This window comes from Juglans microcarpa x Juglans regia, chromosome 1D, assembly GCF_004785595.1.
Source record: "Juglans microcarpa x Juglans regia isolate MS1-56 chromosome 1D, Jm3101_v1.0, whole genome shotgun sequence".
In the NCBI taxonomy this organism is placed as follows: Eukaryota; Viridiplantae; Streptophyta; class Magnoliopsida; order Fagales; family Juglandaceae; genus Juglans; species Juglans microcarpa x Juglans regia.
In genome coordinates this window covers 9,777,495-9,791,586 of record NC_054594.1, presented here as the reverse complement: position 1 = coordinate 9,791,586, position 14,092 = coordinate 9,777,495, and the positions used below count along the sequence as shown (strand labels likewise).

At 32.9% G+C, this 14,092-nt stretch overlaps 1 protein-coding gene and 1 non-coding gene across 2 annotated transcripts; one reads left to right on the top strand and one right to left on the bottom strand.

The window, feature by feature from the left end:
• Nucleotides 1–7,205: 7,205 nt before the first annotated feature.
• TRNAM-CAU lies at nt 7,206–7,277 on the top strand. The gene has a single exon. It is a non-coding gene; the product is annotated as a tRNA-Met (tRNA).
• Nucleotides 7,278–7,437: 160 nt separating this feature from the next.
• Nucleotides 7,438–13,503, bottom strand: LOC121268605 (putative glucose-6-phosphate 1-epimerase). Its single transcript, XM_041172962.1, has 8 exons — nt 12,331–13,503; nt 12,121–12,195; nt 10,728–10,784; nt 10,488–10,651; nt 9,470–9,604; nt 9,100–9,202; nt 8,180–8,279; nt 7,438–7,922 (listed from the first exon to the last, which is right to left on the bottom strand). The coding sequence occupies exons 1-8, from the start codon at nt 12,439–12,441 to the stop codon at nt 7,729–7,731; spliced, it is 939 nt and encodes a 312-aa protein (XP_041028896.1). The 5' UTR covers nt 12,442–13,503; the 3' UTR covers nt 7,438–7,728.
• Between the last annotated feature and the right edge of the window lie 589 nt (nt 13,504–14,092).

Sequence of the window (14,092 nt, the reverse complement as noted above, 5' to 3'; positions counted from 1 at the left end):
ATTATATATGACAACCGAGTGGACTCATATTGTCACAATTATTTCACAAATTCATAATAAAATAATATTCACTGATTCAAACTCATCAAATTCTAACAAAATATATTAAAAAAAAACCTCAAAAACTAAAAGGCAATGTTTTACTCGGTCGTTGTATAAAATCTATTTTAATAAATCTAATTCATAGGCTTCAAAAATGCCGCACGTGTCGTCGTCAAAGGACTTCTCGATGGCGCGCGAGAACACAGAGGATTTTTTTCCTAGAAAGATAGAGGCGATCACGATTGAACAGTTCATTCTAAAAGGTGGGTCCCAGTCAGTATGTATATTCAAGAATAAGTACATGTAGATATCGACCAAAGTATTAAAATTGGGACGAAACTTAGATAAATTGAACTGATTCGCCTATATAAAGTTCACCGACTCAAATATTTGACTCGCAATCTCTTTGTCACGATAACTTCGTTGAACTTTTCGTATGGATATTCAAATATTCAATATGTACAAACGTTACTATTTTATTGCAAAAATGTTTCGATATTGAAGAGTAGAGTCTTCAATATGTACTTTACTATATATAATCGTAAAGTACATAAATATCGTATAATTATTTTTAAAAAAAATAGAGTCTATTATTAAAAACTTAATTTTTTTCATATAAATATCGTATTTATTCACTTGTTTCAAAATGATTGTGCAGCACTTGCGCATTCACAACTGTAACTATTATTTCTCTATTTTCAATATCCTAAAATTGACTAGATTCCATTGCCTCAATTTAGTTGCATTAATTTTCATTTTTGTTCTTTAAGCCCAAGACTTAATATTTTCTTTCCTCGCTTATTTATTGGCAGACATATAGAAAGGGTCAAAATTGGTGCTTGCGACCGAGAGACAGCAAAGATCTGGAGGACATAAATTTATCTGAAATATCGTTTTCTATGTCTTTGTAAAATTAGGTAGCTAACCATCAAACTCATCGGCGCATTAGGAAATATTTAAAGTTAAAAAATGATAATTACAGTCGTGAGTGTAACTATCACTTGCAAACACATGAAAAAAAAATTTAATAGTAGATTTAACTGTTTTTAAAAATAACTGTACGATACTTGCAAACTACATGACTATATGTACTATTACTCTTTAAACCACCAAATCTTACAATTTATATTTATCAAGTGAATAGCGTGTCGGGGCAGATAACTTTCCCTTACCATGTAATTGGAACATAAAATATAGCTTTTCATGATGAATTCCAATTAATCAAAGGAAACACTTCATCTGGAACTCTTTGTCTTGGAAAATAATTTACACACATTTTTTATAACATTTTAGGTAACTATGTTTTAAATGATAAGTATTTTTATAAAATATCTTATAAAAATATCCTCATTTTATAACATTATTATACAATATATTGTGTGTATATCATTACTAGTTTATCTTCATCTTTTATGTAGACAATTTACCTGCAGAAGAGTTTCCATCACAAGTAATGATAGGCTTATAATTCTTTTTTTATAATTTTTATACAATTATGTATTAAATTGAGGGTATTTATATAATACAATGTTATTTTTATAAATTATTTTATAAAAATATCCAGTTGTATAAAATTATCGAAAATAATTATAATTATATCATTTTCTTTCACTCTTGGTTCCATTTAGATAGTGAGATGAGATAAGATGATTTTAGATAAAAGTTAAAAATTTAGTAAAATATTGTTAGAATATTATTTTTTAATATTATTATTATTTTAATATTTAAAAAATTAAATTGGGATATAAAAAAGTTGATTTTTTATTATATTTTATGTAAAAATTTAAAAAAATTATAATAATAAAATGAAATAAGATAAATTGACATAATTTTTAATTAAAACGGAACCTTAATCTCATTAGCTTGTCCATTCACCACAAATCGATAAACGACAAAAATCTACATTAAATATTATATAGGAAGTCTGAATCAACTGTTAGGAATTTGGACTTTCCAATTCACCTTCAGGATTTATTTTTTGGTGAAATATATAGAAAAATAGAGAAATAATAACAACACAAAAATTTACGTGAAAACTCCCTTAAACAGGAGAAAAATCACCTGACCCAAAGAAGAAAATATACTATGTGAAAAATTATTATAATCACATAATTTTTCTCCTCACCCCAAATGACACCCACAAAGCTTCTCTACTAGTAAAACTTTAACTCTTACCTCTTTCCTTTTTACAAAAAAAGACTAATAGAAAACTTTTTTTAAAGTCACAAGTTACTAATTAAGCTTATAACTTGGTGTAATTAACTAAAAGGCCTAGCACCCTATTTATAGGTCATGGGCCTTGACTCCTCCATTACTCCCCACCCATATGGGACTCCAAATGAGCATAAACCCAACAATCTCCACCTTGTGACTTTGGCCGATCACACAGCCACGCTCCACAGCAATGAAGATCTTCATAGCTTCTGCTATCATGTTCCACCGTAAAAGCATACCCACTCAGAATAAACCAATTCCAAACATTTCAATTTCGACCCATGTCAAAAATAACCTTGCTGAAAAATTATGATGCAACTTCCACATTTAGCTTCTCTGGAAGTTCATCAGCCATCGACATAAATTTCCACCACACCCTGCATTAATGCCAAACCAATGCCTGTGTGCAAACTTGTGAACCCGCTAACATTAACACATCCTTTATCATGGCAATTTTGGGAATTAGCGGCATGCCATGAGAATGTACATGTCCCTTTAACAGACATCATCTTCCATAGAGATAGACACAACGTTAGTTTCATTACCAGTATCTCCATTTACTGACTTGGAGCCACTTGCCAAACCTGCTCCTGCTCTTAGACAATTTTTCTTGACGTGCCCAGATTGTCCACACTCCCAGCAGACTACTTTCATCTTCATGGAGTTCTTCTTCTTCCCATTACCAGCTACTACCAATGATAAGTTCTCAAGTGGACCATTTCTTCCACCACCTAGTCTTCTCTCTTTATAAAAGAGTTTACTGGTAATCTCTGAAAAAATTATTTTCTCCTTCTCATGTATCAAAATAGGCTTCATATGCTCATAAGAAGGTGGAAGAGACCAGATGAATCTCAAGGCTTGATCTTCATCATCAGTTTTAACTCCAATAGATTCTAGCTCAGAGACAATGCTATTGAAAACACTTAAATGATCTGAAATAGTTGTACCTTCACTCATGTGCAGTGTATGAAACTGCTCCTTCAGGTACACCCGATTCGAGACGCCTTTTGTCTGATACAACTCTTCGAGCTTTTCTCAGAGTTCCTTTGCCGTAGATATTCTATGCACATTTGCAAGAACATTCTTGGCCAGACACAGACGTATCGCACTTGCTGCTCTCAAATCCAGATCCTCACAATCTTCATCGCTCTTTACAGATCTGCTCTTTGTTTCATCAGTCACGCTAGTATCACTGCTGATTTCAGGGATTGGTCAGCCCTTCAACGCCTTGTGTAATCCTAATTGAATCAAAACATCCTTGATTTGAACTTGCCACAAGCCAAAATTGATTCTCCCATCAAATTTCTCCACCTCATATCTGATAGAATTTGAAGCCTTACTTCCTGACATTGTTTCGATGAATTTTTATCGTAGAAATGAATAGTACTCACTAAGTAAGTTCCCAGGAAAGATTATTCTTTCCTAGACAAAACGTCAAGGTTCTAAGGAAAGATTGGAGGGTCACACTGGACCACTTAAATACCAATCTCCTAAACAGAACCTCCTTAGATTGTATGTATCCACACTACCACACCAAAGCTCTATCCACCAAAAAGAACCTAGTGACTCTGATACCACTTGTTAGGAATTTGGACCTTCCAAATTCATCCACAGGATTCATTTTTTGGTGAAATATGAAGAAAAACAGAGAAATAATAACAACACAAGAATTTACGTAAAAACTCCCTTAAACAAAAAAAACCACCTGACCCAGAGAAGAAAATATACTATGTGAAAAATTATTACAATCACACAATTTTTCTCCTCATCCCAAATGACACACACAAAGCTTCTCCACTAGTAAAATTTTAACTCTCACCTCTTTCCTTTTTATAAGAAAAGGCTAATAGATGACTTTTCTTAGAGTCACAAGTTACTAATTAAGCTTATGACTTAGTGTAATTAATTAAGATGCCTAACACCCTATTTATAGGTCATGGGCCTTGGCTCCTCCATTACTCTCTACCGATGTGGGACTCCAAAGGAGCATAAACTCAACAATTGAGACAGCATTATTTAACATGAAAAATGCTTTAGCCAATTTATCCTCAGAGTTTCTACAGATTTGATTTTTTTTACTTCATAGTTAAAAAAAGTATTTTTTAACGAATTTGTACTTTTTTTAAAAAGAATATTTATAGCTTAAAAGATATATTTTAAAAAATAAAAATAAAATATATATTTTGGACTTATTGATAGAAACTCTCACGTCCACCGTTCGATGGCCCTATTAATTCCCATTTAACATAACATATAGCAAAAATATATTTATATCTCTCTTATACTTATTTTACAACTTCATTCTCAAGAGATCAATATACTTATATGTCAATTTATTAAAAATAATTTTAATTTAAATAATTCTATTTGAAATATTTACACCACACATTATTTATGTGGTATAATTTGATTAAAAATATAAATTTTAAAATTTAAATTTTATAAATCAAAGCATGTCATATAACAGTGTGTACTGTGTAGTATAAAAGCTTTTAAATAGCTATCATTTATCATTTCCTTAAAGTAGAATTATAAAATAATTATAAAAATTTTATAAGATTTACCATTTTTTATTTCACTCATTCTCAGCCTATTGCGATTCTGTTACATATGACAACTGGGTGGACTCATACAGTCACAATTATTTCGCAAATTCGTAATAAAATAATATTTATTAATTCAAACTCATCAAAATCTAACAAAATATATATAATAAATTAAAAAAAAAATAATAGCAATTTTTTACTAGGTAGTTGTGTAAAATCTATTTTAATAAATGTTTTCGTAGACTCCCTCTTATACTTTTAACATTTTAATAATAAACAAAATTTGTTTTAGTTTATGCAGAATTTTATACCGGACTTTTAAGCAAAGTCTCCTGATTTTGAGACTGATTTATGCTATCTCCAGTTTCTTTCACCGCAATATGTTTCATGATCCAATTTTCTGTTATTTCTGTTGGGAGTGCCTCTTTGAACCGGACTTGGTGTAAATGTAGAGTTTACACCAACCAATTAATGCCCAACACATCTGTATTTTTTTATTTTTATGGTAGACCAAGAACCATGGAATGTTTGCTTATTTTAAGATGGCAAACGGTCTTCCCCTTCCTCTGTATCAACTCTCTCATATCACCAACTTTCCATTTCCACCTCTCCAACTTCCAAAATCTTCCCTTTCTTTGTCTAAATTAAAAAGTTTTATAATTTTTCGTTTATTTTCATAACTCATTTCAATTCATTTTATCTTAATTTATATCATTTAATTATTATAATTTTTTAAAATTCTCACACAAAATAAAATAAACAATTTAACTTTTTCAAATTTCAAAACAAAATTAATATTAAAAAATATATTATAACAATATTTTATTTAACTTTCATCTCATCTCATCTCATTTGCGAAAACAAACGAGGTCAATTGTCTTAGATTAGAACGGAAAGATGGCATGTTTGGACACTTGGAATACTTTAAAATTTTGTGAATGATAGTGAAACAAATTGAAATAAGATGTTTTATTAGATTTTAGAAAATGAGAAAGCAAAAATTAATTAAAAATATTTTAAAGTTAAAAAATTATTTAAATATAATTTTTAACATTATTTTTAATTTGAAATTTGTAAAAGTTGTATTAGTTTTTTTTATTTATAAAAGTTGTATTTATTTTTGTGTTTGAATAATAATTAGATAAACAAATTAAAAAATATTTTGTATTTAAGTAACGAATGATTTAAGATGTGTACTTCCAAATTCGGAAAGTAACAGTACAAATCCTAAAATTAAAAGTTATTATGGGAAATCGGATGTAATTCATTTTTCTCTTTTCATATTTTTTTTCCCATAATTTAACTAAGTAACGATGGGAATGCTCAGACCTTGTAACATAAATTGAAAGGGCAGTTACAGGATCATACAAATTCATAGACAACAGTATATCAGACAAATTTATGTCTCTACAACTTTACTGTCTTTCGCAAGCACCAATTTTTGCCCTTTCTGTATAACTGCCGAGAAAAGAATGAGGAAATAAAATATTATACCTTGAGCTAAAAGAACAAAAATGAAAATTGATGTTGATGTTTTCGTTTTTGTTTTTGTTTTTGTTTTTGTTTTCGTTTTCGTTTTCCCAAACTTGTTATCAATCTCAATGTATTTTACAATTTAAACTGTTTGAGAGAGAAATAGAACAATGGGTACTACTAATCATCTCAACATTCAAACGAGGCCTAATTTTTTTTACCATTGTTACTGTTGAGAATTTGATATGGGTGGCAATTGGAAGACACCCATTGAATAAAGAAAGCTTTAATTTCGACTCAATCCATATGAAGTTCAAGGAAGCAGCGTAGAGATTCATATCAGAAGTGAATGCAAGACAAAGGGAGAATTTTTTTACCTATTTTAGTGTGAGCCGCTTCACGTGGGCTCCACTCGAACAATAGGCCAATCAGTTTTCAGCATTCATTTTATAAGGTTTTGGTAGATAGTTATGCTAGAGAAAGGATCTCAGTATCTCACCAGGCCACCCTTCGCGCGAAACCATCACTTGCATTTCTTCTACCTCTGTACGTAGTCTTTCACTTCCTTTCTCTCTCTTTTTCGCCATCTTACTACTATACCATCAGTGGGAACTTTGCTTTCTGGTTAGGAAGTGTCTCTATCCTTTTCACTTCTTAGAAGTCGATGTGCAAAGCAAAGTCATTATTTTATTGACATAATAAGACTTGATTTACGAGAGATTTTAATTTCAAATTTCTCTACCAAATCAAATCCTTGTATTAATTAAATTGAGGGTCTGCACATGGACTTATAGAGTTTTTCTTATTTTATTAGGTTCAGCTGAAATAAATCCAAGCTATAAGACTCAACGCATTGAAAAAGAAGGAAAAATAAAGTCAGCGCCACTTATTGTAGGAATAAATATAATTTAAATACAACATATGTTATAAATCAGAGTGGCGCAGCGGAAGCGTGGTGGGCCCATAACCCACAGGTCCCAGGATCGAAACCTGGCTCTGATATCTTAAGAGTTGCTTCCGTAACCCTTTTTTGCGTCTATTTTGACCCTTTTTTGCGTCTATTTTGACCCTTTTTTGCGTCTACTTTGACCCTGCAGTTCGATACTTAATTCCTTCGTTTTGCTCTGCCCTTTTCGTTTCACAAGCAGAAAAAAGATGCCAATTCATATCCACGTTCCCTGGGCAGCCATTCCATTAAAAACATTGGGCTTTCCCGATACATGATCATAGTATGAGAAATTACAGTTTGTCTATGCTTCCATTCCTTCAACGTAGTACTTAACTGGTAGGGGGATGTTCTAAACATTGGACTCTCTCTCTACAACTTGAAGCTAGTTATGTAACATTTTAACTAAGCTTCCAACTGAAAAGGTGAAAAAGGAACAAAAGAACCATGTAAATTATCATCCGCATGCTCTTGAAACTTTGTACCATTCATCCCAAACCGCTCCACCTAAAGATGGAGTTGGTCACTGCAGAAACTCGATGGCACAACTGAGAGCTGCAATCGCCCTGTCCATTCCTCCCCCGGCTTCAAAGTGATAGGTTTCTCGATTGCTGCCCCATCGACACAAAGCATCTGTTTGTATTCCTCATCACCAAAATCTACCATCGATTTTGATTTCTTCTCCCATGGATTCCACACCACTGTCATAAGAAAAGAAATTGATCAATAGACAGAAGGTCAAACACCATAAAAAAATCAAGCATCATAATGAGGAGAACATTAACCATTCTAGATGTTTGATAGCATCGTGCATGCATGGGAATCGAGTTCGCGCACTCATACCCAACTAAACATGTATATAGTCCTAAAATCATTTCCCTTTATTACGTGGTTTGTCTTAAAATACTCAGGAATTTGAACGTGATGTTTCTACTTCTGCAAATGTATGACAGCTTACCAGCATCTGGCAGTCCTTCCTTTCTTATCAAGTATGTCCGTTTTTTTTCATGATCAAGGACGGCGACTACATTAGGAGAACCAAGATAAACTCGATCCACCTGCTAGGAAAGAATATGCTCAATGATTAAATGCAGAGTAATGTTATTATACCCCCTAATTTATATCACTCACTTTGCCACCTTGATGTGGCAACACAATGTGGTGCCATGTGGCTTATTAAAAAAATTAAAAACACAAACATTAAAAGGTAGAGGAAATCTAGAATTTTAGTCTCTCTTTTTGTGTTTTCAGACGCCATTTTGTTTTGAATATATATTTTTAAATTCTTTTTAATTTTTTTAGTAAGCCACATGGCACCACAATGTGGTGCCACATCAAGAGGACAAAGCGAGTGGTATAAATTAGGGAGCATAGTAGCATTACTCTTAAATGTAACACTAAAAGCCACTTAAAGTACAGGCCACGTGACATGACCGAATACCATTTAAAATAAGATTGCTAAGGAGTTATATCCCAGGAATATTTCTATAATTTCCCTGGAAATTTTTTATCTGTCGATAATTTAAAAGATTGATAACACCGCATGAAATATCAATATCAACCATCGATTTTATTTACTTTTGTTGGTCTGAGAAAAGAAGTTATCCCTCTGTAGTCAATTTTAAACTGCCACTAACCACACCTTTATTTTCAATCGAAGTTTCAGGGGAGAAGCACACACATGCACATTGAGTTTGACAAGGGAAGTACTGGTGCAATTTTGATGCCTTGTGGAAGAAACTAACATCTTGATACGATGCAGAAAAGACTTTTCAATTGTCCTGTTTTAGAAATTTCACTCCATTATCTAGATCTAGAGTTTCCCAGCATATAACTTCTAGCATGTTAAATTACTAATAAACACTGAAGGGAATTTACCTCAGCTTCAAAAGTTACGGCATCTCCTTGTTCGGTAAAACGTTCTCTTCGGCAAAGATTGTCCAGATAGTCAAGTGTCTCCAGACCTTCTATTCTTATTTCACTGTGGACAACATTTATGTTCATATGAGTGCATGTTACACATCCAAAACAAAGATATCCATACTACAGAAGCAGAAAATTTGTATTGCCTTTACTAGTAGATAGTCACAATCCGACCAAAAGAAAAAAAGATAGACACAATCTGGAGAAGCAAAGTCATTCAGCCCAATTGTAATTTACACTATACGTAAAATGGAAAGCATGCTTTTCATTTTCTTTTTCATTTTTATTTTGTAATTGAAAAGTTGAAAAGGTAAATACTCAATACCTTATGTCAGAAACTGACAAGTATGTATGATAGGCAAACGAGAAACTAAACGGCTTTCCATTGACATTTCTAATCCGTGATATCAGCATCAGATCTCCATTTGTTGCTAGAGACACCCTAAGACGAAACTCAAAGCTGGAAAGGAATAGAAAAAAAATAATAATATTCAGTTTGCATCACATCATCCCCTGATACAACAGATAAATATAGTCAGCCTATGCTGTCATGTGCTCTGCAAAAGATGTGAGTGTAAATCTGTTGACCCTATTACCACCCCCAGGATAGACAAAGAAATCCCAGGAACTCATCAGCCATGCAATCAAAAGACGATTACAATTTTAAACCGAGAAATACTTTAGCCACAAAAAGATTATACAAAAGTAAACCCACAAACTGACGTGGCTTGATATGGTGCATCAGATTGTAAAGTTATATTTATTGTAAAATAGATCTAACGGATGTCATAAAGTCACATCAGTTTGTGGGTTTACTTTTGTGTAGTCTTTGTATCTGTAGTAGTTCTCTTTTAAACCAATCTCCACATTTTAACAATGACAAAAATTTCAAAACTTGAGGTTTCCTCTCAATTTTTGCTAATATTTTATCTACCATTTCTTTTCAGGCTAACTAGTAGTGCCTCTCAGCTTCAGTAAAAATCAAGTCCATAATCATGCACACCAAAAAAGACCTCGTATTTAATCTATTCTATTTTCTATCCTCAACAAAATTGATGGTGTAAACTTAACTTAGTAAATATTACCACTAGCAATTTTCATTATTTTTTTAAGACGAGGGAACCACCCCCCGGCAAAGCCCTTAGGACTCACCTATGGAACCTAAACCCCCGGGAAGACTAGCACAGCAACCCACAGCCATGGCCTCCCACTTAAATCGCAATTTGATCCCAGGGGGAATCGAACCTTTGACACGGGGCTCATGCACACAAGTTTGCTCTTACCACTTGGGCTACCCATGGGTTGTAGCAATTTCCATTATTAAAGCAGAGTCAAGCACATACCTATGGGGCCAGAACTTTAGGTCATCTTCCGATGGTTTAAGTAGTAGGTCAATGAAGGCTTTCCCTTGGGAATCATTTGGGTGCAAAGGTGGAGGATTATCATCAACCATCCAAATCTTGTTCCTTGCAAATCCATGTTGTTCTAGTGATCCGCAGCTTCCAAACTACAAAAAGATTAAAATGAGATGCATTCGTAAAGAGGACTTTAAGGTCAAGCTTGTAGACAAATATAATAAGTACCTGGGGGAAGCAAATGGGTATTCCGCCCCGCATAGCTTTTGGGGGCTTAAAAATGGCCTGCATTTTTATAGTATACAGAAATTAATTATCTTTGTATATCTAGCAGGTAAAATTTCTTTGTTTGATTGAAACAAAATATAATTATTTATATTAGTTATATAAAGTTGGCGGAGTGTCTATGTCCATGACATCTCTGTGTAGCAGCAAATGTAATCAAATGTAAAAGCCAAAAATGAAATCAGTCTTACAACTGTATTTCATCAACCATCAAAAAGACAAGGTGAACTATTCAGGTATAACAAGAAGTTGCTTGGTCAAAAAAAAAAATTTCAATGTATCAGAATCTTCCAATGGTCCTAGGTAAGCACCATCCAAATGTCTCTTGAACAACGGACATTTAATTATGTCTATAGTTGCCACCATTACCTTTTATTTTTTTTTTATAGGAAATTTTTAAGGAAAAACAGCCCGAGTAGTCGAGGGTTCAAGAACCACCAACCATTGATTCTGAGGTCCCTAAGGACCTGGGGTAGTGCCACTCAGCCAATAGGCCATTGGATAGTTGGCTCCATTACTCAAAAATGCAAACATTTAATTAGAAAAATCTGACCATTCTCTTTCTTTTAGGCATTTAGAATAAACTAGTTGAGCGTCCGCTCATGGAGAATTGTTAATTGTTAATTATTTTTATATCTGATTGTGAAATTCTTTGAATGTCAATTCCTAATTGTAAATAAATTAGATATATAGGAAAGAAGACAAAGTGTTACATAAGGAAGAAAATGGTACGTAGAATATTTATTGACACGAACTTTCAATAGTTGTTATTCTATTTATAATCTTATTGTGAAAAACTTTGAAGGCTGTCTTCTTTGATTACTAATTGTAATAAATTAGATATATAGGAAAGAAGGAAAAGTACACAAGAACGAAAAATGAAACATCGAATATTTATTGACATAAACTTTCCAATTATTTTAAGCTTAAATGACCAAATTTACGATCATCTAACGATGAATTAATTATGTGGCTTAACGAAAATAGAATCTTGCTTAGAAAACTATATATGCTATAGATATGGTTAAACTTACCTATTTCAATCTAAAAGCACTATCAAATATATACCTGCTCAGTCAGTTACATAAATTACCAAAAGAAATATAATATTTATTGTTCTACATTAGCATATGTTTTGACAAAAATCTAGAATAATATTAGTCGTACCAAATAAGCACATCATATTATTTTTTTAATTGAAACCCAACAATACTTACTTCATTTATAGGTCCAAAGATCAGTTAAGCCACGAGGCAAACAAGAATCATGGGATAACAATAAGATCAAAGAATTCGAGGACCACATGATAAAAGAAGATAGGATTACATAACCCCACCTTACTACTTGTGAATAGGAGTTCTTCCCCATGCTCATTCCTCCAAGAAGTTACCTGTCCTCCATGCAAGCTTACCTATATCAACAGAAAAATCACTCAAAATCTCTACACCAGCACTTTCCCACAATTATTCAAAAGCTAATATGCCAAAGAGAATGAGTTTGTCTATTATGTATAGATTTGCAAATTAGTAAACGAAGAGGTTCTTACCCGTGCAGAAGCTCCTTGAGGATTCCCAAGCACAGCCTGATCGATCCCATTCCAGTCCTTTGTAATTTCGACTGCTGCCCTATAATCCCAGATCGCTGCAGAATGCCCCATTTTTCAAGAACAGGCGAAAATGCTAATCTTCCTCCTCACAATAAGAATTTCTGAACACTCCAAACGACTTCCAAGCTAAAACTGCAACACTCCGTACACAAAAAATGGCTTTTAAAAGTTGAGCATCTGAACTTCGCCCCACACCAATGTTCTCATGACTCGAAGCAAAACCCAATTACACATTTAGATTCCTAATCTCTCGTTGTCACTTTCCCTCAGATCTAAAAAACCGAAATCCCGACCACCCCAAGATGCGAATACCTAAGAAAAATGCCACTGAAACCTTAAATACAAGTTCAGGAACACCAAAACTGGAACATTTGGCCACCGAGTAGAAAACGATTTGGTCCACGAAAATAACGGAAAACCGTTCAATCAAATTTACTTCAAAATAGCTTTCTAAAAAAAATTACTTCAAAATTAAAAAGCCTAACTTTTATGAAGATGCTTTCCCTTCAACTAAAATAACCCAATTCCAAGAAATTGCATTTCGACTTACGATATAACAACCCTATCAATAAAACCCTTAAAAGAAATTTCTGTGGTATGTAAAATGTTCAAATCTGATAGAAAAGCAATGCCCACTCAATAACTTGGAGAAACAAAAAAATACCAACGATACATGGCCAAGCTTTTTGGAATGTTCAAGCAACTTCTCCAGAGAGTTTGTAAATCAGTGTTTGGTGACTGAAACTAGAATTTGAAGCAACCAAAACCAAAAACAAAATGAAGGGTCAGGACTAGGACTAGTACGCAAGATTGTTGAAGGAGACGCAACTGAATAAAATAAAGAGAAAAACCCATATAAAATGACAAGTAACAAGAAGCAGTTTTGCTTTTATCTGACATTTGGAGAGATCTAGGACGTGGAGAAACGAGAAGTACATGAAAGTTGTACAAACAGTCAAATATTTTGAAGTTGGATTTAGACAACTCTTTTTCTTTTCTGGTGTTCAATTTCCCTTATAAAATGCGTCTTACGAAGGAGAAGCCATCCATTCGACTCACCAACTTCACAGAACAGCCTGCGGCGGAGTCAGAAAATGCAGGCAGATCATGAAAGAGACAAAAAAACAAAAACAAAAAAAAAAAGGACAATTACACGACTCTCAAGATTTTAAATAGTTATCCTTCTTCTTTTTTAAGTTTTGAATTAGATACGAGCCTTTTTAACTTAAAAAAATATTCAAATATTTGCAAAAAAATCAATTTCTTTTGGGAAAATATTATTAGGAACGTAATGGTTCAGTCCCGTCGGTCTATGAGAAAATTTTTAAACCGAATCAAAAATTTTGGTCTATCCATTTTTCGGCCCAAGATCGGACCGATTATCTCTATAATCAGGTCGGGCCGTTATCTATCAATTCGGTCCAATTAAGTCCGGATCAGTGAAAAATAGGCCGATTATACAAAAACCCTAGTTTACATTCAAAATCTACGTCAACTCATCTCAAGTTATCTCATCTCATCATTACAATTTTATCAAATTTTCACATAAAATATAATAAACAATTCAACTTTTTCAAATCCCAAAACATAATACATGATTCAACTTTTATTCTACTATTCACAAATTATCTCAACTCATCTCAATTTATTTGTGAATCTAAACCACTCCTTAAAACTACATTTTAATGTGTATTTTTAGTCT